The sequence below is a fragment of the Onychostoma macrolepis genome, chromosome 21 (genome assembly GCF_012432095.1).
Source record: "Onychostoma macrolepis isolate SWU-2019 chromosome 21, ASM1243209v1, whole genome shotgun sequence".
NCBI classification, from domain to species: domain Eukaryota; kingdom Metazoa; phylum Chordata; class Actinopteri; order Cypriniformes; family Cyprinidae; genus Onychostoma; species Onychostoma macrolepis.
Genome location: NC_081175.1, coordinates 11400267 through 11425051, shown reverse-complemented (window position 1 = coordinate 11425051; position 24785 = coordinate 11400267). Strand labels below are relative to the sequence as shown.

The following is a 24785-nucleotide window of genomic DNA, read 5'->3' as shown; positions in this document are numbered from 1 at the left end:
TGTGAACAGATTTTTTTTTTTTTATTGTGCATAATTTCCAAAAACCTTGTAATTTTGTCAAATCATGCAAAAAAAGGTACATATAAAAATATCATTTAACGCTATAAACTTTTAACTAAATGAAATATAATTTTATTCTAAAACATTGTGCACATTTTCTGTTATTTTAGCTATATTTTAGGTTGATCAGTGAAAAAAAAAAAACAGGTTAAAATGCTTCTTTTGGCATTATCTTACATTTTGAGTTAAACTGAGTAATGCATTCATTAATTTTATGAACCTGTAAAAAAAAAAGCTGATTCTTAATCAACGGTATAGCCTGCTGTAAAACCAAGCCCTGAATATCAAACTGTAAATATGAAACGCGTAAAGATATAATGTAATTATAGTCAAAACTGAGACGAAAGGCCTACCTCTACTCTGACTTAAAATGCATACATATAAAATGCAGACTCCAATGTAATACAAGTCATTGAGTATACAAAATAGTGGCAAATGAACACCAAGCTGTAGTTCTGTAAACAAGTGGCTTTACAGTTACAATTCATGATTCAATTCGACAGTGAACTCAAATAGTCACACTGTTCTCAATGCAGTCTGGAGACAGGTAAGGATAGGGCAACTCCAGCTGGCTGTTCCTATCTGCGATGTCTTTTGCTATCATTTTCAGCTCTCTCCGGACCTCCTCGACAAGCTTGACGATTGCACCACTGCTGAAGTACCACTCATTATAATGACACAAGGGCACCTGAAGAGTAAATAATGGCTAGATGAACATCATGTCTGCATCCTATAGTAAATATTCAGTGTAAAGTCCATGCAGCGTTACTCTGGAGATTGTGTTAACACTTACAAAGTCAATGGCAGGCTGTGACAGTAGAGACAGGACACTAAGGACGTGGCAAGAGGAGTTCACTTCAGGAAGGAAGGAGAAAATATCTTCCTCAGACACCAAGCCTTTGGTCTGAGAAGGTGGACGTGACATGGCCGCTGGACTGTTCGGTATCCAAATGTTATAATCCAGCTAAATGTGGAGATGAGGGTTGAGATGAGTTTAGTGAATTTGAATGAGCTAAGCGGATGTAATATGCTGTTCCTGAGCACCTCCGTATACCTGAGAGAAGTTCACAGCTGCATGAAGTGCTGAGCAGGAAAAGATCACCATGGTAACAAACTTGCACATTTCAGCTGCGGTCTGAAATGACTGTGGAGCTCCTGGAGAACATATGAAGGGAAAGCAAAGATCAATTTAAGCATTTTGTTTCTCTATGAAGAAAAAATTAAGTAGATGAGACAAAAATTGTATGGTCAATGATAAAGAATTTTTTTTTTTGTTTCATGTGGTTTTGAAGAATCTTTATAAACTTAATTAAACGCAATGACTCTAAAAATGTGGTATAACCATTAAGTAAAACAAAATAAAAAATTTTCCTTACACCTTAAATACATGTGAGTGAAATATTTTCCTTACACCATAAATGTAAATGTGTAAAAGTACATGTAAATGTTTTAAAATATACTTTTCAAGGTATAATTTTTTATATTATTGATTCTTTAAGTTTTTAGGGTGTCACACCACATGACATTTTATAACCTGAACTAACCTTGCCTTGTCATAAAAAGGTCAAATTATTGGATATTTTAAGAAACATTTCTAAAGAAATCATAATAAAAGATTACGCCAAATTGTTTAAAAATGTTTTATTTTCAAGAATTTCATTCTTTTAACGCAGCTTTTTGTCTTCATGATGATATCAGGACAGAATCGGCCTAACATTTCTGACTTTATGGCCCCCAAAAATTCCAAAATTTAAAAATAGGTGTGTTTTTGAATAAATTAAAAGACATGACAAAAATGTGTGTTATGTGATTGACCCTTATGCATAAGAACAAAATTTGTGATGGTTTTCTTCTTGAACCTATGTGACTGAGGCCGAGGAATCCCTCCACGAAGATCTCTCTAATCCAGTTCTGTAGTTCACAGTCATGCTGGACGTCCTCATCATTGCAGTAATACAAACGAATCCAACCTGCAACAAACCTGCATGGCAAACGCAATTCATGTGCTTACTTCAAACCTAAAGAGGACTGTGATTCAGATAATGCTGAATGCTGATGAAGGTACCTATGTAGAGCATCCCACACCCTGAGTGCATCTTGTGCATAATAGCAGTTAGGTAGTGCATCCAGTCCACGCACTCTTACGTCATCTGGCACACACATTGAGCTGTAGTGGAGACGTTGTGTTCCTCGTGCAAGCAGCAGTGGTATTGCCTCCAGACCACAGGCTATTGACTATAGAAAACAGAAACAAAAACCATTTAAAATTAGACTAAATCACAATGAAACAAATAGATTCTGTCTTTCACTTCCTTTACAGAGTAAACAGACAAGATTAAGCAAACCAACCTTGTCAAAAACCCCTTTCGTGGCCAGAAGAGTGACTCTAGCCTGAATGTTAATCTGAAGAGTGCTCCGGATATGAGGCATCAGGAGCTGAAAAACAGAAATGCAATTCATAAGTTTAGCAGCTAAAGCATTCAGTCATCTACTAAATGAGACCCAACTCCTTAAAAGTATCAAAATGATCAAAATCAATGAACCACGGAGGCCCTTAAAGCAAACTAAATAAAACAATGTTTAACTGTAGTGCCTATCCAGTATTCTATATTGTACATGTCTATAACGAGAAAAAAAATAAAATAACATAAAACATAAAATAAGTTAAAATTATAACAAGTCATAATTATATGGAAGCCCATTATGACCACATATTTAAAAAATCCTATCATAATTATGAGATACTAAGTCATAACTATAAGGTAAAAAGTCTAAACTAAAACATACACATAATTATGACATAAAAGTTGAAATTATGACATTAAAATAATTAATTATGACATTGATAAAATACGGCAAATTTTCATTTCTTTCAATGACTTTCATCGTTATTGTTATTTCAACTTAGTATGTCATTATTATGATTTACCAAAGCATGATTGTTTTTCTTATGTGGCATAAATTGGCTTTCATATAATTATGTAATAAAAAGTTGACAAAAAATCCACACTTTTTATGTTGAAATTATGGTATTTCACAATTATGACTTTTGTCTCATAATTTTGACGTTTAATGTGATAATTGACTTAGCATCTCATAATTACAGTAGTACAGGGACCAATTATCACTGTTAACTAGCTGCTTATTAGCATGCCTATTATTAAAATATAGGCTGTAGTACACACATATTCTGAGTGACCATATTCTACATCTCTAATCCTACCCAATACCTAAATTTAACAACTACCTTACTAATTATTAATACGCAGCAAATTAGGAGTTTATTGAGGCAAAAAGTCATAGTTAATAGTTTGTTAATGGCAAGAGTTGGATCTTAAAATAAAGTGTGACCATAATTACTATTTACCAAAGCATGATTTTTTTGAGCTTCCATATTTTCCTTCTCAAATAGTTAAGAAATCACTCTTGTCCTTCAGGACTGCTTACGCCACAAGAAAAACAACAACAAGTAAATGGTGCCCCCTAATGGTCAAAGTCAACACTGCATGGTTCTGTGTCTGAGCTGAACTTTGTTTGCACCTGATGAAGAGGATGAATCTCGGGCAGCTGTCTGAGCGTGGCGGTACAGCACACCTCACCGAAAAGATGAGTGCGCAAGAAATGGGTAAGTAGCTGATGAACCTGGAAATCTGAATTACGGACCCACATCTTCGCTAACAACCAATCCGGTGCAGAATCAGAGGGCAAGAAAACAGGATTCTGCAGACCAGGAACCTGTTGAAGCTAAAATATTAAGATTTGGGTCTTGATTTCAGCATTCAGTTGGTTAGTAGTGACTATTACAATTAAAAAGTGATTAAAATTTTGTACTTGTATCGCAATGGGCTTTAGCTCTCCTTGTCGGCTATAATGCAGCAGGCATAAAGGAGCAGCCAAGTAGGTCTGTTTGTCATTGACAGTATTAGCGGGCAGCTGATCCAGTACTTCATAATCCAAAAGATACACATGTCCTCTCTGTGCAATGTAAATGACGTAGTTACATAATTATGTAGTTACATAATAATTATGTTCTGTTAAAAATGTCAAAATGCTCTGTAATCTGACGCTTGCACACTTGTTCACACCTCCATCTCCTGTTCCAGTGATGAGTCCTCTGGTAAAAAAGGTCTGACCATCTCTGAAGTGACAGACAGGTTTGGTGGCAGGTTATGGATCTGTCTGACACACAGAGGATTGCAACCATTGAGGCACTGATATCCAAAGAATGCATCCTCTTGCCAATGAGCCTGAACATATTCTATGAGAAAAAAAAAAATCATTCACTATTAAAATATTCCATAATAATAATCATCATCATCATTTATTTCTTTCAATTTATTGTAAATTAAATTTGATTTGTTTAGCATACTAGAAATTGTGTTCTCCCTTCCATTGAAAAGGAAGAATGTCTCAAGTTCCTGTAGGCTGCTCCAAGATGTTCTTCTTTCAGTTAAACTCTTTATGTAGTGCACATTGTTAACTGGGCTAAAAGACAAGAAGAGTGACAACACTTCATTGTCAAATTCAGTTCATATGACATAATAATAAATTAATATCAATCTAGTTTGTAATGGAGCTTTAGAAAAGCTAAATCACTACCGTTGACGGATGTAACTCAAGTTTGGTCCTAGAGCTGTAACACTGGTCATGTCTACACAGTGAGGACCACTTTCAACAAATGTGCCCCACCTACAGATAAAAAATAACATCTTTATTAACTGCGAAAATAAGATGGGACGACAAAAACAATAAACTAAATATCGTAGCGATGTTATGTTCAACAAGGAAGCTCCGAAACTTGTATCAAAACCCCCCAATACATTTCACATTGAAGCACTGTATTGGAGCTTGATTCGTTTTGTCAAAAGCATGTGATCTTCCCGAAGCTTCGTTCACCTGAAAACCACGTGACTGCTTCAGTATCTGGTTCAAACTTCCTTTACATTATATTACATTATAATGCATTAGCATTGCTTTTTTAAATTGTCTAAGGACTGAGGCAGAATTGACCTTATGCACAGTTACTTCCTGGTTGTAGATAAGCCAGCTCAGTCATTTCCGGTCAAGTGTACTGTGCCGTAAGAACAGCGTCCTTTACTCGGTTTCTCTACATAATCCATTCACATTTAGGAGAAAACTTCCACATATTCCGTTTCAGGAATGACAAAATGCGAATGTTAAACTTATGCGAGGGAATCCGTTAAATCATGCCGCGAGTAATTGTGCTATGTTTGATAGCGGCAACGGAATGAATCACCTGACGAGCCGATGTCAAAATAAAGCTGTGCATTAAGTGATTCAGACTAAATTCAGGCTAACAAAACTACAGGTCTGTGTTGGATAAAACTTAAACGATGTAGCCTAGTTATTTAAATTAAATCTAAACATTTCAAAATACTGAATGCATTATTTATTTGTTATACCAACTTATTTAATTTGTATTTTACTGTGAATTTGTGACTTCCTGCACTTGCTATAGCCTACTTTATACTTCAGTGCGACAAAGTACTAAATTTGTTATAATATTTATTTTATAATAAATCAAAAGACGTGAAAAACTAAGTTGAAATGGCAGCTGCAGCCAATGAGTGATCCTATACTGCCATCTCTTGGTTATAAAGGTAATTTCATTTTCATCTTAAAAAGTCTATTTTTCGCCGAGACACGTTTTTAGCATATTTCTTCATGTTGTCTTCATGAATGAAAACGGAACCTTTAATAATGGGAATTTTACCACACAGAGTTGAGAAACAATAAATGGCTTAAAATTTTATAAGATTTTAAAAATGTGTTCATGGCTTTGAAGGTAAGATATTGACTAATCGAGAATACCATTACGTCGTTTAAGAGATTAACCTAACTGCCTAAACAGTTATGATAGTGTTTATTTGTCTGTATGTTAATTCTACAATCATTATTTACAATGTTGCAATTATTTTGTTTCTCAGTTTCTGATAAGAATGAGGCAGGAGATGTTTCTGTGAGAGTCTCTACCTATATATAGCACATATAAAATGAGCTTCACCGGAAGATTACGAGCTGGCTTATCTTTAATGAATCTATGTTTGATTTATTTGACTTATTTTAGTGGCAGTACACTGACACAAATGAATGACTTTGACAATGACCATTATTTATATTCAATAAAATAAAACAATTATCATTTGTAGAACCAGATGTGATGGTCATGCTTGTTATAACACATGGCTGTATCCGAAATCGCCCAATATACCCTCAAATAGGGCACTATTTGAGTGGACAGCCATTTTTAGTGGTGTCCGAAACCATAGTGGACGTTCTCGAGTGCACTCATTCAATCCCACAATGCATCGCAAAAACGAGTGTACAACCGATGTACACTCAACGGCTAGAGATAACCCATAATGCACTATGAGAGTCGCGCGCCGAATGAATTCCCGCGTCTCGCCAGAAGATGGCGCCCGCAGCTGAATCATCCATTCATTTATTTTAGAAGCGCTCGTCCACGGCGTAATACAACACAGGTACAAATTCATTGTAAATTGATTATGAAATTGTTTAACTATGGTTTACACATAATTTATACATAAAAGACATTGCGGAGATATAGCCTCATGTCCATTTTTGCGCGAATTTTAGTCAAATTCGTTAACACGCTTTACGAGAACAGTTTGGTCTATCAGAAATCTTTTGATAACTTTTTGCCAGCATTGTCTGAAGATGATCTGAGCAAATTTTGATGAAAATCAGACAAACTAAGTCGGACGAATTTGAAAAAGTAGATTTTTAGCATAATTCAAAATCGGAAAACCTCTTGACCCATAGGCAGTTTGAGTTAGAGACTTGCTATGGTTAATATTGAAACTGTCCTCTATCTGTGTGCCAAATTTCATAACTTTACCACAAGCGGTTCTATGGGCTGCCATAGACTTCCAGAGTAAAAGAAGAAGAAAACTAACAGATACAATAGGAGTAAAAATAAGTAAAAAAATTAAATAAAATAAATTATATATATATATATATATATATAGCCTATATATATATTTTTTTTTTTTTTTTTTGTTGTTTTTTTGAGTAAAAAAGGTTTTACCTGATAAACTGTTGTTTATGTTGGAGATCCCTCTCTCTGTGATTGATTAGGATCTCTAATGTTTCCTTCTTTTTCAGACATGCTAGAGGAGAGAAACATCATGAAATTTTGATATGAAGTCCAGGAATTAATAAGGATATTATTACCTAATTAACAAGTGTGAAGGAATGGTAAAAAAACAGAAACAGCTCACCTTTCTCATTCCGAAGCTCGACGTAACCATCTGCTGTCCGTATCCATTTATGACAAGGAAAAACCTCCACCTCGGGATCCTCAGAACTCCGTCCCACCTGCACATCCTGACAGTGCCAATCCAGGTCCGGAAAGCCAGGCTGAGCCTCAAGACGGAGTCTTAACAGAACCACTATGCCAAGTTCCTCTTCAGGCTTGATGACAACTGTATAGGCCTGTCCCAAAAAGAAAAACACCACATTTGCATGTGTACCTGCAAGATGGTGTCATAGTCAATAAGCATGCTGCCATAGTGAATGACTCTCTCTGTTTCTCTGTTATCTAACAGTCATTTGATATATTATTTCCAAGGCAGGTTTAGAATGGGTTAAAGTGCGTCAGCAAACACTGTGGTGTCCTGTAGCTGTTAGAAGCTGTATGCTGTTCTGATTAGAAAGTAAGATAGAGAAGAAAAGAAATGCAGTGAATAAAAAGTTGTTTTCTCCCCTCTCTCTCTCTCTGTGTGTGTGTGAGTGCGTATAAGTGCATTGGTTTAAGGGTGTAATGTTGTTAAGTGCTTGCTGAACATTGTGACACATTGTACATTGTCTTTCTATTCACCAAAATCTAACATAATTAAAATCATTTCATGTTTATTGTGTTATATCTTGTGCATTATTTACAACTATACTTTCATATTTGATATTTATGATTTATTCATTTTTGACCCAAATAGGCACAACATTGCTTTTTAATGTGGTTCAAAAATATACCTTCATAATATTGTTCCTTAATAAAAAGTTATCTTTTGTGTATGGGCTTCTGTTCTTATGACTGCATTTTATTTGTGAACCTGTAAAAACTGTTAAATGACTTAATTTCATCTGTGTTCAGAGTCATGTGATGTCTTCTCAAAATAGGTGATTGTCTTACTGAGCCTGGCAAGAGAAAGTTCTCCACTCTGACTGGAGGACTCTCACACAGAGTACCAATCAAAGAGATCCAAACCCTGCCATACGTTCCTGACAGCGGAGATGCTGAGGTTCGAATGGTCACATGAAAGCCGTCCATTTCTCAACCTAGAGTTCCCAAGCATTAAAAGGAGTGGCCTATAAATGAAAATAAATCATATTGTGAACTAGAAACAGCCCGACCTTTACAATATACACAATCACAAGACTGCTGAAATGAATGCATGGCATGGAAGTCCATTTAAGCTAAAAACTGGAAAGGGACATGGCAAAGCTATGTGCAAATGAAGAAGCAAACACAAGCAAATTGGAAAGCAAAGGCAGAGGCGTGAATATAAAACAAAGGATAATTATTTTTGTCGAGATACAAGGAATATTCAAAAGTTATCAACTGATATTAAATCCATTGCCAACTAGAAAATAAAAAGAGATACTTCACTGAATTTTCCTAAACAGCAGGAATTTGTTCTATAATCGTTCATGCAAGTGCATGAATCAAAACCCCAGAGTGTAGCATATATTTACCATTTACTTATATATATATATATATATATATATATATATATATATATATATATATATATATATATATATATATATATATATATATATATATACATTACATTAATAATACTTTTCTAATAATAGGCTAATGGTACTTTTCTCCTTTATTTTTAATCCCTCATTGTGACCTTTAGAAAATGTTATCACTCTTATTTGCAAATGTTTGCATATAGAAGTGACAAAAACGACATTCCATATTTGAATTGTAAATGCTATAGCCTATCATTTGACAAAATACACAACTACTTTACATCTGAAAACTAAAGTAACATTAGTACGATATAATTCACACATTTTCTGTGTTTAAATGTTTAAACGTTATTTGAAATCACCGACTTAATGCACTTAATAGCTACATACACACCAGAAAACAAGATCTCACTGGATATTACAAATTTTATTGCTTTTCTTCACATCGGTGCATTATTTTTCAAGCTATATCTTGTAGCGTAAAATGACACGTTCGGTCAAAAACAACAACAACAACAAGAAGAAAGACAATGAAAGTGCAAGTACAAGTCCATTAACTTACCTTCCCAGTATTTTCACTGAAGACGCGAGTCGATGTACTGATGGCACTCAGTTTATCACTTTTATCTCACCTCAGCCAATCGCGTGTGTGAGTGGGTTAGTCTCGCTGTTTTCCGGATGTATTTAGTGTTAATGGTTATTGGTATTTTTGGTGTAGACCTATTCTGAAGTGGCGTTCATATGTGCTGTAGTTACATATTACCTCTGGCATTTCATTTAAATGCATTTTAAAATGTACAGTGGATCATCAAATAATTATGTACGTACATACGTACGTACATTTTTGACAAATGTGGTCTAAATATAAATGTATATTATATATATTTATGTTAGCTATATAAATATAAATATATATTTTTAAATTACAGAAATCAGTGAATATATATATATATATATATATATATATATATATATGTATATATATGTATGTATGTATGTTTACACACACATACACACACACACATATATATATAAATTTATATATTATATAAGTAAGGAATAATTGACGACGGGCCGTTGGATTATTAGAAAAATAACCTCAGGTGTGCATTATTTTTCTAATAATTCAACGGACCGAAGTCAATTATTCCGCTTATACTACTGTTGCCACACCTCAAGACATAGATCAGAGGATATATTTCAAGGCATTCGTCCTGTATTTCTACTTAAATCGCTATTGTGAGTAGGGTTATTTCTTCCGCATTTCATCCAACGCCTCCGTTGCTAATTCCTAAACGTAATTTTAAACCTAGTAACGGAAGCTTGAGCCGTTGATAACAGATTAATGCAGTTAATACAGTTAATAAGTAAATTATGAGAGAGAGAGAGAGAGAGAGAGAGAGAATTACCTCTGTGCGTCTCTCAATAGTGCTCGGTAGCAATGTCTAGTTATAGTGAAACTTAGTTCGCTTGTGAGAAATCATGTAGTTTTTAAGTCGTTTACTGATAAAATCGTCAGAGTAGCGCTAACAGCATTAGCGCAATGTATGTTAGTGTGTGTGTAAACTGTAACTGTTATGTATGTGCGGTCTGTGAGGGAGAGAGAGCGGGAGAGATAGAGTGCTTTCCGTACATAATAAAGCATAATTTTGTGGCAAAAACATGAACATGATCTGTCGTTTTTATCATATGTTTACTATATTTATTTATTTGGCCAGTGTCGTTGTGGGTCTTGGTTATTTTGCTGTTGTAAGACCTTTGAAGTAACAGAAATCGTTTGGCGAAGTGATATGGTCATGTAACGCGGTCAAGAGCTGCCTGGAACTACATTCGCCGTGCGTTTCCCTGAAAATAATTGCACACCTTTGAACGTTCGTCAGCCAATCAGATTCAAGCATTCAACGGCCCCGTAGTATAATATAATATATGCTGAACGCAAAAACATATTGTTCCCTGACCGGGAATCGAACCCGGGCCGCGGCGGTGAGAGCGCCGAATCCTAACCACTAGACCACCAGGGACACGCATGCGTATTGGAACAATAAGAGTAATATGCGTTTAGATACAAATAGTATTGTCAGATTTAACAGGATTTTTATTTTTTAAAAAGACGCGTTTATTTATCGATTGCTTTTTTTAAGAATTATAAAGCAGCAGGTTTTACCAACTAAAATCACATAGAAGTTACCCCTTTAAATGATATACTTTAATGTAACGTTACATTTTCAGGAAACAGCATTACATTACACGGGAGCCTAACGTTAATTAACGTTAAATGTGTTTTTTTTTCCAGATTAAGAAAAAATGTTTTGCGATTCCAAGATACATTTTAATAACATCCAAACGCACGGACTAATTTACGTGGCGCGAAGTTTTGCACGTTTTAAATGTTTTGTCCACATAATCCTGTTATGCTAAACTATCAGAGAAAGGCCACTGGCGAGCTTGTTTTTTGAGTGGTGACGCTAGAGAAATGTGTTAGTACCAGCATGTAACCCAAAACTGAAATAAACTATGACAACAGTAAATGTAGCATGGCGTAATAGCCATATAACCTAAATAAATCATTCTAGTTTCAGTATCTTAAGACCTCGTGGCGCAACGGTAGCGCGTCTGACTCCAGATCAGAAGGTTGCGTGTTCAAATCACGTCGGGGTCAATACTTTTTTTTGTTTTGTTTTACTTGTCATGCAATGACAATTCAACTAAGGCAATCGAAAAGTATTTTTTATTATCCCCTAAAGTTGTTTTGATTACACCACATCATAATCTGAGCATCTCACACATATATTCACACAGGGTTTCTTTAGAAATAACCAACATTTAATAAATATGTTTTTTTCTGTAACAAAAAGTATATGTTACAACAAGCTTTGCAATCTCATGCAATGAGACAGACTAGTCTAACGTTACCGGACTTGAAGGTATGTCAAGGAATGTTGAGGACTGAGAGTTCATCCACAGCAGAGACCATATGTCCGTAGTCCTTCATATTTGGACAACATTTGTCAAGTATGCAATTCATAAATTCACAATAAAAGGCCTACAATGAAATGAGATCGTCTTTGAAAGCTCAACTTTTATAAAACACATCTAAACTTCCTTTATACTCTACAGTCAAGGAGAACAAAGCAAAACGTGGTCATTCCGTGCAAATGTTGACTTCCTCTTTCAACAAACATAGTTTCCTGTGTGATAATCACTCATTATGACAAAAACTACCACAACACGCATGCATTTACACAATAAAGTACAGTAATTAGACTGACATTATTAGCAACACCAAAGCATACAAGTTTCAAAACATTTCAATCAAATTTTATTGAAAAATGACTTTACAATACAACATTAAAACTATCACTGTATGAAACTGTTGCCACAAGCAACAATGGTCCTATAAGATGAATTTCTTTTCCAACATAACTGCTGAAGTTGTTAATTCAAGTAAAGGCTTTATGTGCTCAAAAAATGCACATTGGTTATTGCTTCAAAGTTTTCACAGGTTGAGAGGACCTTTCAGTTTTTGATTGACCTCACTATTTTTGTGTTGTTCAGAAATAAGAGATCAGGCTTGCTGTAGTTTGGTGGGTTGGCTAGAGGGTCATAACCTAAGCGACTTAACATCGGGGCAAGGCTGGCCATATCATTCACCACATCAGCAGGGATCTTGCCCACCCATTTAGACAGAGCCTCTGTATTCACTGGCTTGACTACTTGATCCGTTGACAGTTCCACCCTGCAGGAGAGACAATAAATAATCATACATCTATTTAGAAACACTGTAGTTAGGAATATGGCAGACGAGGCCTAAGTGCTTGTCTAAGATATCATGAAATTAAATTAAATCGGCCTTTTAGAGATTAAGTATGTAAAGTGACCACATCAAAAATTGCAGTAAGATCTGACAATTAAAATCTACTTATTCCAGCGGGAGACGTTTTAATGTCTAACACTGGTTCCATTATTACAGGACTGTGACCCAATTAGTGCTCACTCACCAGGTCTTTGAACATGCTTGCTGATCAAACAAACACCCTATTTACTTCTAATTTATTTGTTATAACGCTCATAGTACAGAGTAGTGAAATATTTACACAGAGAGCACATAGCCAACTCTTGACAAGGAAATGCATGTACAATCCATTATCTGGAAAAGCCATAGATGTAGAAGGAAACGGTGAATGAAAATTATTAACAGGGTCGGACTCGATGGGAAAAAAGCTGTTTTTCTTCTACATTTTTTACTGACATATCAATATCAGTTTAAAAATATATGGAATCACACATATGACATGCAGGGGATAAAAAACAAGATATCACGGTCATAAATTAAGATTTAGTTTCATTGTTTTAGGTAAATTGTGGCTACATGGGTCTAATTTGTTTTAAGACTGGAATATTATGAATTTTGCCTAAAATTGTCTTTCTATTTACATTCTGGAAGAGTCGATGCTAGTTTCCAAAAGTCAGAGCCAGTGTGCAGATTTTGACTGATTTAGCCTCAGACTATGATTGCATCCAGGCAGGGAGTATAAAATATGTATGGTATTTTGTGCCAGTTTTAGAACACATATTGTTTTCATTTGTCATGCATCTCCAAGCGCACATTTCTGCATCAGTTTGCTGTGTTTGGAGCAACTTGAAAGACTGGTGACTCTCAGTCATTTAGTGTATGATGCCCAGTTGTTCTTTGTAACCATTTACAAAGTTGGCAAGTATATGAAGCCTATAGTGTTTTAAAATCTGTTCAGATTTTAAAAGTTGTGTAGTGTTTTCTTGAAAAATTATGGAAAAAATTAATAAAACGTGGACAGTTGTGGGAATGAATTCTTAATTTGTGGTTACGATAACAATATTTTTCCTGTATGTCATGTGCAGGGATCCATAATTGAAGACTATATTCATAAAATAAAAAAATAAAAATAATAATAAAATAAATAAATAAATTACAAAAACATTATTAATTACAAAGATTATGAGATTGCAAACGGCAATTGTCGTCCCTGTTTTGATTTCACCAAATCAGTTCAAGCGATGGCAGATGTGATTAATATTCACGAACCCAGCAGATAATTAATCCTTAGTGGGTTTTATATCGTTATTAGTAGTAGAATTTTTACTATTATTATCTTTATTATTATTATTATTATTATCTTATCAGTATTACTGTTTTTTTTAAAGAAACACTGAATGACCAAAAATATCTTAAGCACCACCACCAGTCCTAAGTTCAATTAAAATTACAAATATTAATTACTATTCTATCATTAAAAGTTCCATTATTAAATAATGCTTGATTATCATAATATCTTATATTATATTGCTTGACTGGCTGATGTTAATAGTGTACTTAAAAAACGAATTCTCGTAATCAGACAACAGTTACTTTTTTATTGATTAGATGATTACATATTATTCACACACTAGCAATATTTTATTCACAGTTTATTGATTCTCCCCAATTCCTCTATTTCATCTTTTACATTTTCCTTACTAAAATAGCCTACCACTTACATACACTCAGAAAGTCTTGCAGTTTTGTGGACATTCACCGAAAGACCAGTCATTAATCAGGTGGCTACAGCAATCGATCACTTCAGGTTTAAGAAGTGTTTGAACATTGCATCAACTACTAATGAACACATTAATTTTTATTTTAATTATCACTCAGTGGGTTATCTAAGCATGCATTACCATCTATTTTTTTTTCTTTCAAACACTTAAAAATGCACATTTTTTCTCATCTGAATCTCTTTCACCTAATATATTTACGCCTGAGAAATAAATATTTTAATAATTATTATCACAGTTGCATGTTCATGGTTCTCTGACATTGGTTAATGGTCACATGACATGCAGGTAAATCAATACGGTGCAAGATTATCCTGTTTAAATCAATGTGATAAAAGAATTAGGTCAAAAGTAATCCAAAAGTAGTCTAATTATATTACATAATATATAAAATAGTATCAGTCTGGTGGGTAAACTAAAACTAAAAAATGTACTAGCCAAATGGCAATTCTATTGCCAAGGTGTGCTTAGAAGGTTGCATTCAAAACTTATTTTAGTGTTTCATTTTCCATTTATTTAGACAAAAATTAAAGAATTTTAATATTGGCTTTATCCGATATCATCAAGGATGTGAATATGACAAAAAGTGTGACAATTAAAGCAAATAGCTGAAAGCATCAAACTGACTCACTTTGACAGTGAAACTCCACCAGCTTTCCCAATAAGCTGTTCGTGGTGCAGCACGGCTGTGTCCCAAGGCAGATCCAGGAACCGAAGGAGCTTGTGCATCACCCGCTCAGGGTACAGGACCAGCTGCTCGTAATGCACAGGCAGACAGTTGCCATTTGCTGCAGCCAAGCACTGGTCATACATCACCTCCACCGCCCGGTTCCACTTCACCAAACAGTCCCGGTAACTCGTCAAGTCAAACCCGGTGATAGTCACCTTGCGGGAAATCATCGAGTGTACGGTGGCCCTGCCATCACGGAGCATAAGAACAAACTTAGCTTTTGGGAAGAGCTTGGAGAGGTAGGAAAGGGACTTCAGAGCGAAAGGGTCCTTATTGCAGAGCCTCGGCGCGAACTCGCCGTGCCCCACTATGATCTCCAACAGAAAGGCACGTACAGCTGAATCCAGGACCTCATCGGTGACGCCAGCCTCATCCAGACGGACCCGTTCACGTGCGGAGTGACTCCATGTGGCCTGCATGGCTAACAGCCGGGGGATGACACGGGTCTCTTCTCCGCACCGAACGAGTGGGTGAGCGTCCAACATAGCCCGCATCAGTGTGGTGCCACTACGAGGCACTCCGCCAATGAAAATGAGAGGGGTTTCCTCATTGTATTCCTCAGGGATTTGTAACGGGTCACTTAGGTTTCGGCCAGCATGTAGATTAACCGCCCACCCATGCTGTGCCGTGCGAGAACGAGCAGTTGGACATTCTATCGTGCTGAGGCCAAGATAAAATACCGTGATGGAGCTGATGACCCCACAGACCAGAAGAACGTTGCACGTTTGTTTTCTCATGACTTATAGTTAGGGGAGTATGCCGTTTGTGGTTAGAAAAAAGCAGAATGAGGCAACAAAATTGGTAAAACAGATTTAGCAGAAAGAAGGGGGAGGGAAGGTCAAGAGGGATTTTGGAAAAAAGACAGAGCGAATGCTTTCCAGAAAGGTTCAGAGTGAAAGAATGTTGAAAGGCAGCTTAGGTAAAGGTTTTTTGGGGGAGGGAAGGGATGGGCAAATGTTTTTCAGCCAGTAGCTCTTCAGGCCTTTGCTTGGAGCTTCAATAAAATCAGACTTGGTAAGTCAAGCCTTATGTTCTCTGTCAGCACCATTGTGCCTGTAAAAAGGGGAAGAAAAAACACTTTCAAAAACAGATTTTGTCAGGTCTGTTTCAGCATTGGCTACTAGGGTGCATCTCATGTTACATTAAATGTCACATCTAATACCATTACAGTACAACATTACTGTAATAGTATTAGACAATTAGAGTTTGCCAATTTGAGTGCTGTAACTCAAGAACTACGCTTGAATTGCAGGCCAAAACACATCAAAGGAAAATGTCCTGTAAAATGTAATTAGACAAACAATGTAATGCTGTGGAAATTATGTTGTGTGTATCTTGTAGGTGTCATATCTAGTTTAAGATTGTGTAGATTCTCAGTTATCCAGGTCAAAGTACAATAATCTTGTATAGTGGATCTCAATCTTCTGGACTCAACATCCAAGACGATATTCAACAGAACACATATGCTACAATGATGACAATGCTATATGTTTTCAAATTTCATTGACATAAATTATTAAAATAATTAGTTTTTGATTAAATTAAAATGAAAACAAGAAATATTACGTCAGTTTAGATGTTGTTTATCTTGATTTTTAGCGGTTGGCCTACTAATCTACTAGAACATCTAGTTTCCCCTTTGCACGCACAAGCAGGTACGTTTTGGTTACACTGCTACCTCCATGTGTGCAGGTTACACTTCCTACCTCCGCTTTTGAGCGTCAACAGCATCTTTCACACAAGTCAACTTTAAACTTTGGCAAAACATGCACGTTAACACCTTTAAGCGCTAAAGCATCCTGTTGTGGCAAGTATCTGTGGTTGGTTTTGTTTTGAAATGCACATAGGTGTTATTGTGACACAATGCGATGCATTGAAACTTTTTTTTTTTTAATGTAGATATTTTATCTTGAATATAAATCCCCTATATGTAGATGATTGGGCACTTTTTATGTAACCTTGTTAGTATGCATCGCTCATTTAGAATAATACAACTGCATTAATATTAGAACTAGGTTAAGATCAAATTAATGTCTGTATGTACGTGTTGTGAATTAGGTGGAAATTTTAATCATTTTATTATTGTGTGTATAAATAATCACCCCAGTAACAGTGAATGAGACCCAGGCTGTTTCTCAAACGGAAGGCTGCCGCTGCATCCTCTGGAGGTCGCATTTGTAGGCTGCATACGTCATAAAGATCTTAGGGTGTTTTCACACCTAGTTCGTTTAACCCTTTCAAAAGCTCTCAGAGCGGTTCAGCGTGTATATGTGAACAAACCATGTGATCTCAGACCCCCCTAAAAGGACCCAAACACGAACCGTACTCAGACCACCTCCGGAGGTGGTCTGAGTACGGTTCATTTGTGGGTCCGTTTGTGGTTCAATATCTTCATGATATGCGAAAGCAATGAGATCCCAGCCCGCTTCGCATTTCGTTTCGACATGTGTACCTGGAGGCTTGCCATCTGGGACAAAATCTGTCGAAGTGGAGAGTCCGCGGAAATAAAAATCGTCCCTTCTACGAAGATGGATGAAATTTTGGGTGCAAGCGCTTGTGCTTGCCCCACAAATGTTGTCGAAGGTGGAAGTGTGGCAAGCAGCAACAGTTGTTGATAGTGTTGGAAGAAAAATTTCTTTTTAGTTGCTATCCTCTTCCTTTTCTGTTTTTTCAGATGCATTCCTTTAGTTCTGCTTTGTCTGACTCCTTCTCTGTTTGTCATTTGCCTCAAAATGTGCCACATCCATGTGATGACAACATGTGAAGATGCCATTTGAATACCCAAAATCCACTGCTGCAAAGAAAGCTGGGCTCTGAGTTCTTATAAAGTTTGCCTTTTGGAAATGAGGATCGGTCGTCTAATAATTGCGCTTCTCCCGGTACATCTTTGCAGCGCAATGGTGCCGCCGTGCAAGGCGAGAGTGTTCACGAAGCACCATCAAGTGATCATTTCGACCCTTTGCCCAACGGGGATGGGGGTGCCAGGGCAATATCTATTATTTCCTGAATATTACTGATGAACTGATCAAAAAGTAGGCTACTCTTAACATGCGTTTTACTACTATATAGTATAGTAATAATTTAGTACTTTATCCTGTTTTATTGTTGGTTTCCTCTTTTCTGATCATTTGGAATGAGGATAAAAAGACAAAAACAAAAAACATGCATATAAGTTCAAACATCGATTCAATATCTACTATTTCCTGAATATTATGAAATTCAAGATGGTCGCCGCTGATGACGTCATAATATGCAAATTAGATAAGTATATTTACACCCCACATAAACTTTCGGTCACGCCCAACATTTTTCTAGTTTACAGTAGATCTCTATCTTTAAGCCCTTTCAAGCCACAAGCTTTTGAAATCTTGATGTCAAAATCCAGCATTTTTCAAAAAAATCCCTGGCGCCTAAAGGATTAAGTGTAAATTGTTGTAATATGCTTTTGACCCGCGAACGTAATGCTCGGTTAACTGAAATAAACCAGGCGTGATAACGTATGCAGCCTACAAATGGAGTACTTGTACAAATGCGACCTCCAGAGGATGCAGCCTTCCATTTGAGAAACGGCCCTAATGACTGTTCCTAAACAGGTTTCCACTGAATACTTATCTCTCTTCTATTGGAGCAAAAAGATAATCCCACCCCAGACTCACGCCATTGGTTGAGCCAGGTGAAACTAATCAAATACCAGCTAATAATCTATAAGTACCTTCTCTGTATATTAATCAGGAATATAAGAATTTTAACATCAAAAGGGTGTTTTCTTGCTATTTTGGTTGCTTACTGGTGGTCTCCATCCTTCTAAAGAGATGTCTGAAAATGCATTCTACCTGGACAGCATATTTAATTGTGTTAAACATTGGACCACGATTTTTGGTATCACATTCACAGCGGAGTTTGAATTCCCAAAATACTAATAAAGGCGTATAGGCGCTCGTGCAGAAAGAATATGTTCTGTGACATCAGACCGCTGCCGTGTATTTTGTGGGAAACCTGCACGTACTGCAACAATGCAACAAGTCGACAGATACATTATAATATGTGGACGTCTCGACGATCATCACCGTGTATAGTTAAAAAAACAAAGCTGAACGCGTTTTTCAATTCATATGCATACGTTTGCACAGAAGTATGATTTCACTCTGATGCATTAGCTGCGTGACACGAAGACACGTTTTAAATGGTTGTAAGGGAAACCGAGGACTGAATCTACCTGAGATCAAAGTTATTCGCCAGCACGACTGACGGCCTGCGACAAGGAAACTATGAGAGTGAAACACGCTCACGACACGTAAAACCCCCAAACAACTCCGTTAGTTTGAATAGTTCAGCAAGAAAACCGAGCGTGTTGTGTCTTACCGTACAGAAAGTACAACTCCTCGAAATCCTACATTCTCCGGAATCACATCTGATGAAATGCAGACGCGAAGATCGTGTAAACGGAGCTACGAAGCTCTGACTTTGAGAAGGAGAGTCTTACACCGCGAGCGCATTTCTCGTGAATCTTCAGTGTATCCGCGAGAAATCGGGTCACACCATTTCGATTCCAGCGAAAAGCTGTAAATTACGAGCAAAGATTTTATATTCCTACCACAGTTACCACAGCGCTGAAGAACTCTCAAATTTCATTGGCTACAGCAAACGTCTTTTTGCCAATCAGACGGTTTTCATTGGTTTTGTCTTTATGACATGGCATTGCTGTCATAAATCAAACTCGTGTTGAATATATAATCTGTCTCTATTCTCATCAGAAGAACTATGAATGAGAATACATTATTAATCAATACAATCATTAATATTATGAGATTTGCCCGTTTTGTGGAGGGCTGGAATTAGAAAAGCGTCTTTTTACAATAAGATTACAAGTAAATTCACATTCAGCTGCTTTATGGATAAAAGACTCGGTAAACTTAGTTATTACAAGAGCTCAATGTTGCAGCCATGTACTGGCATCTTATATTCAGGCAGTTTGGTCAGTAGATGCATGATAAATGGCCATAATTAACACTAAATGACCAGGTTTGCTTTGCTCAATCTCTCTCAAATTGTCACTGATTAAACAGTATAATTATGTGCTAAATTAAAGAGGAGCAATACAGGAAGGATGCAAGTGAGGAAGTGAGATGGTCTTGACTCCAGAAGATTACATCCCTCCCCGCGAAAGAAGATGAATGCAACTCCTACAAATGGGTTTAAAAAGCAGACAAAGTCATATATGGTATTTCTTTATCGTATGATTGTGCAATATATACACCAGGAAAAATAAATACATGTTTTAACACTTTTCTTAGACATCACTTTATATTAGCAGATATTAGCACTAGCACTGTCAACAAGTCTGAAGAAAGTTTGTGTGTTTGAAAAGGAAAACACACAATATATATAATTGAGTGTCCAGGGGTGATGCTACTGGTCTGTCTCCATCTCAGGGTCAGCAGATGCATTGCCTTCTTTCTGAGGGTCACCAGGCAGGACGTCTGTGACTTTCTGTATAAGTTCATCGATCTGTTCTTCTGTCAGTCTTTCTTCACTCTCCTCTACCATCTGTAAGGTTAAGTCATATATAGGTCTATTATCCAAACTATCCTTTCTCTCGTCAATCCCTTCCACTAACTTATTGCATGTGGTGCAAAGAGCCTGGGGCTTAAAAGTACCAAATTGATACATTTTTCCTTGTAATAATATTGTTAATATTATATAAAATATTCCCATCAACTATAAATTCTGTTTATCTGAAAATAATTTCACAGTTTCATTTTTTTGTTACATATATGTAGGCGGAAGTATAGTGTGAAGCAATGCCATAATGACATGACAATGACATAAATGTGTCATTAACCAATCAAAAACTGGACCAACATTCACAAATCTTGTCAAAACACTTAAATACTGTTACTTTTTTAAGAACGTATCCACTTTCTCTCACTGTGTCCTCTGGTCCCAAATTAGTCACTAAATTCAAAATAAACGTACTTTTTCAAACCAAAAACAATAGCCATTGTGACATCTCAAGCACATCATTTTAACAAACTCCGAGTACACAATAACAGAAGAAACACTTTACAGCAAGGTTCCATGTGTCAACATTAGTTAACTATATGAACTAACAATGAAAAATACTTTTAAAGCATTTATTAATCTTAGTTAATGTTCCTTCAAGCCTTATTTCTAAACAACAATCTGAATATACCATTTGCTTTTTATGATGTATATCTTTCTTATTCAAATATAACACTGCAAAGCTACAGTAAGGCCAAACTGGGCTGTAGGCCAAACTAGAATGTTGTAAGACCACTACTGCTCCAAGTCTATACATGTACCAATCTGTCAGATTGATATCAATATTTTTCCTGAGAATAATATATATATATAAAAAAAAAGCTGACTGGTAGGATGCCACTATTACAAACAAGCTAGAAGATTGAAGAAATATCTTTGACAAAAAAAAGGAGGATAACACCCATAATGAAAATGATATACAGGTGTGAGCTACAAGTGAGATGGTCAGATGTTCTGCCGGCATCTCAGCTTTGTAGTCTAGACCAGTGATTTTCAATCCTGTTCCTTGAGACCCACTGCTCTGCACATTTTGCATGTCTCCCTTATCTGACATACTCATTTGAGTTCATGGAGCTCTTTTCTAATGAGCTGATGATCTGAATCAGGTATGTAAATTAGGGAGACATGCAAAATGTGCAGAGCTGTGGGTCCCCAGGAACAAGTTTGAAAACCACTGGTCTAGACCAATAGTGTCTAATTTTGGCATCAGGAATTTCTTGACTCAAGAGATTTCTTTGAGAGAAAGAGAACATTTTCTACAACATTAAACACTACCGTTCAAAATTTCGGGGTTTGTAAGATTTTCTTCACGTTTTTTTAAATTAGTCTCTTAAAGGGATACTCCACCCCAAAATGAAAATTTTGTCATTAATCACTTACCCCACATGTCGTTCCAAACCCGTAAAAGCTTTGTTCGTCTTCGGAACACAATTTAAGATATTTTGGATGAAAACCGGGAGGCTTGTGACTGTCCCATTGACTGCCAAGTAAATTAAATACTTCATCTGCCATCAGTGGTCGCTTCATAATGTTATGATTGAACCACTGATGGCAGATGGACTGTCACAAGCCTACCGGTTTTCATCCAAAATATCTTAAATTGTGTTCTGAAGACAAACGAGAGTGTATGAGACAGCTCAGCTTTGGTTTAAAAGAGTTCAAAAATATTTGTTATCAGTCATGACTTTACAGGGAAAATTAGAGCAGACACTGAACATGGATGAAGCTTTCTAGAGCGCATGGGTCGGCCTGCATTCGAGCACAACTTCAAGTGGAGTATACTTTGAAAGGCTTCGATCAAAAATACATTAAAAACAGAAATATTGTGATATATTATTAACATTTTAAATAACCGTTTTCTATTTTAATATTTCAAAATATAGTTTATTCTTGTAATGGCAAAGCTGAATTTTCAGAAGCAATTACTCCAGTCTTCAAAGTCACATGATCTTTGAGAAATCATTCTAATATTCTGATTTGCTGCTTAAGAAACAATATTATCAATGCTACTTTTTGTGTGTGGAAACAGTGAAAATTTTTTCAGGATTCTTTGAAAGATCAAATGAACAACATTTTAAATAGAAATAGATACATCATACGTGTCTTTACTGTCACTTTTCATAAATTTAATGCATCATTGTTGGGGCGCGGGGGACACACACGTACTGACCCCAAACTCTTGAACATAGTGAACAATCTTACTACTCTCTAAGAAATAGGCAAAGACGTAAAGGGTATTTAAAAAAAGTATGAAAAATTGTCTCACCAGCTGGATTTCGACAGCAGTCTGAGGTCTGTGGTTAAGGAGTTGCAACTTCTCAGCTCTTTAAAGAGGAACAGGAAAAAGAACCAGCACCCTGTCAACTTTTGTCACAGTCTAAAAACAGGTGCAGTAATACTAGACTCACTATCAAATGCAAAACATCAACTGCACTGTAGTCTCAAACATCACATGACACAAATGATACATATCAAACTTAAAATTACAAAGTGGTTGTAATACACTGTATTTAGTGTGACACAGACAGTGCTTGTCACAGGTCTATATGTTTTCCCATGCCTGTGTTTTCCACAATAAAACAAGGCATTTCGGTGCAAAATAAGGAATAAAAAAGAATGTTTTCTGTAACTCACTTAGTGAGCTTGTGAGGCAGCATAGATGTGAGGAACTCTTTCACAGTGTCTGGATTCTGATGAGCACACGGCGTCTTGGAGAGGTACTTCAGGGTCTACTGAGGCAGACACATCAAATGTTAAAGGGCATGAGTGATCAACCCTGTCTGAAGATCATGAAGAAAACAATCTCTCATAGACAGAAAAATTAATATAATCTTTGTTTACGAGATGCTTCAAATCACATCAAAACAGGCACCTCATACATGATGGTGTTGAGATTCTGCTGCCCGGTGCTGTGCTTATTTTTAACCATCTCCTTTCTTTTTTCTTTCAGGTCTGTCAGCAACTGATAGACCTGGTGGAATACAGTGCATTTGTACAGTCACAACAACTGATGATTTTACTTGAGATTTACAACATTCATTTCAGATAACACACACATTGAATTTCACAACTTACAAATGAACCAAAATTTATCTAAAAAGGTTTAAAATGAATATTGACCTCATAATTGCTTAGCATAGCAGCATTGGCGTCCCTTCTGCAAAACAAAATGTTAACATTAGGATTAACTCATGTGTGAGCAAAGGGAAGCTCCAACCCATGGCACTATTGTTACGATATTACAAATAAACATCAATTACTGATTTCCATATGCCAATATAGAATAGAGTATGTTTAGAGAGTTCAAATGGTAAAGGAACCCTCTCGCTGATAAACATGTATTCTAACCACGTATTCTGTTGGTAAAAATAAATGACATTTTAAACAGATCAGCTCATAATCAATTTTATCTGAGCTTTATGGCAACAACTGCATATGTAGCGTTCTCCGTCATTAAATTACAACAGTATTGTACACGTGAGCCGCATATCCTCGCCATTTCCGTGTAAACTCGGAAAACATTAATTTTCTAATCACAGCGCCATATACTGTGTATTTTCAACAAAAAGATTATTATATGGTTTAAGTTTGACTTTAAACGAATAAAAGTAAATTAAATCGCGTACACTTCCATCCCGCTTGCTTTGCTGGTTCGACAACCAACAACGATCCGGTAAGAAAACGAAGCTTGCTGTTAAACGTTCCCACCCAGTTGTCGTGTTCAAATTTGTTTGTAGGGTTAAATATTCCTGTAACCATTGCTGTTTACAAATATTTTGTATAGTAGTAATTTTAATAAAGATCTGACTATAATGTTTCGCCCGTGCAACAAAATGAATCTTGCGACCTAATCAATAAATCAGGTCGAAATATTGTGAAAGTGACACTAAAAATGATTACATGTTAAATAGTAAGATTATATTTATATACGATTATAGTATATAAAAGTAATATTATGAATTACTTTCAACAAATCTATTATGATTGCAGGAATCAACAGAATCTCTGATAAATAAACGACCCAAATATGGATAAAGGGAGAAATAGACTAATAAACAGATGCAAGAACAAACATACAAATCTCAGTTCATCGTGCAAACATTTCGCAAGCAATTGT

The 24785-nt window shown here is 36.1% G+C and overlaps 3 protein-coding genes and 2 non-coding genes across 5 annotated transcripts; 1 reads left to right on the top strand and 4 right to left on the bottom strand.

The window, feature by feature from the left end:
- Window positions 1-17: 17 nt before the first annotated feature.
- zgc:152891 (uncharacterized protein LOC767741 homolog) lies at window positions 18-9689 on the bottom strand. The gene is made up of 15 exons (XM_058757215.1): window positions 9368-9689; window positions 8234-8409; window positions 7323-7536; window positions 7130-7211; window positions 4660-4749; window positions 4430-4545; window positions 4146-4318; window positions 3892-4035; window positions 3601-3804; window positions 2410-2496; window positions 2126-2295; window positions 1920-2041; window positions 1115-1215; window positions 854-1024; window positions 18-748 (listed from the first exon to the last, which is right to left on the bottom strand). Exons 2-15 carry the CDS (start codon window positions 8369-8371, stop codon window positions 569-571), a joined length of 1992 nt encoding a protein of 663 aa, XP_058613198.1. The 5' UTR covers window positions 8372-8409; window positions 9368-9689; the 3' UTR covers window positions 18-568.
- Window positions 9690-10754: 1065 nt separating this feature from the next.
- On the bottom strand, window positions 10755-10826 carry trnae-cuc (transfer RNA glutamic acid (anticodon CUC)). Its single transcript has one exon. It is a non-coding gene; the product is annotated as a tRNA-Glu (tRNA).
- A 566-nt stretch (window positions 10827-11392) lies between these two features.
- On the top strand, window positions 11393-11464 carry trnaw-cca (transfer RNA tryptophan (anticodon CCA)). The gene has a single exon. It is a non-coding gene; the product is annotated as a tRNA-Trp (tRNA).
- Window positions 11465-12107: 643 nt separating this feature from the next.
- On the bottom strand, window positions 12108-19732 carry tpst1l (tyrosylprotein sulfotransferase 1, like). The gene is made up of 3 exons (XM_058758758.1): window positions 19469-19732; window positions 15008-16159; window positions 12108-12541 (listed from the first exon to the last, which is right to left on the bottom strand). Exons 2-3 carry the CDS (start codon window positions 15841-15843, stop codon window positions 12322-12324), a joined length of 1056 nt encoding a protein of 351 aa, XP_058614741.1. The 5' UTR covers window positions 15844-16159; window positions 19469-19732; the 3' UTR covers window positions 12108-12321.
- Window positions 19733-20318: 586 nt separating this feature from the next.
- Window positions 20319-24406, bottom strand: crcp (calcitonin gene-related peptide-receptor component protein). Its single transcript, XM_058758759.1, has 6 exons — window positions 24295-24406; window positions 23789-23825; window positions 23541-23639; window positions 23303-23397; window positions 22935-22992; window positions 20319-20653 (listed from the first exon to the last, which is right to left on the bottom strand). Exons 1-6 carry the CDS (start codon window positions 24300-24302, stop codon window positions 20516-20518), a joined length of 435 nt encoding a protein of 144 aa, XP_058614742.1. The 5' UTR covers window positions 24303-24406; the 3' UTR covers window positions 20319-20515.
- Between the last annotated feature and the right edge of the window lie 379 nt (window positions 24407-24785).

Bases quoted from the DNA above. Each gene is read 5' to 3' on its own strand.
- zgc:152891 (XM_058757215.1), bottom strand. From the start codon at position 8,371: ATGGACGGCTTTCATGTGACCATTCGAACCTCAGCATCTCCGCTGTCA. The intron at 4,036-4,145 runs GTGTGAACAAGT...TACATTGCACAG, and splicing joins CACTGGAACAGGAGATGGAG to AGAGGACATGTGTATCTTTT. The intron at 1,216-1,919 runs GTTCAAGAAGAA...TATGTTCTCCAG, and splicing joins CCTCGGCCTCAGTCACATAG to GAGCTCCACAGTCATTTCAG.
- tpst1l (XM_058758758.1), bottom strand. From the start codon at position 15,843: ATGAGAAAACAAACGTGCAACGTTCTTCTGGTCTGTGGGGTCATCAGC. The intron at 12,542-15,007 runs GTGAGTCAGTTT...TCTCTCCTGCAG, and splicing joins GGTGGAGTTTCACTGTCAAA to GGTGGAACTGTCAACGGATC.
- crcp (XM_058758759.1), bottom strand. The intron at 23,640-23,788 runs GTCAATATTCAT...GTATTCCACCAG, and splicing joins CTATGCTAAGCAATTATGAG to GTCTATCAGTTGCTGACAGA. The intron at 20,654-22,934 runs GTGAGACAATTT...TTAACCTTACAG, and splicing joins CTGCTGTCGAAATCCAGCTG to ATGGTAGAGGAGAGTGAAGA.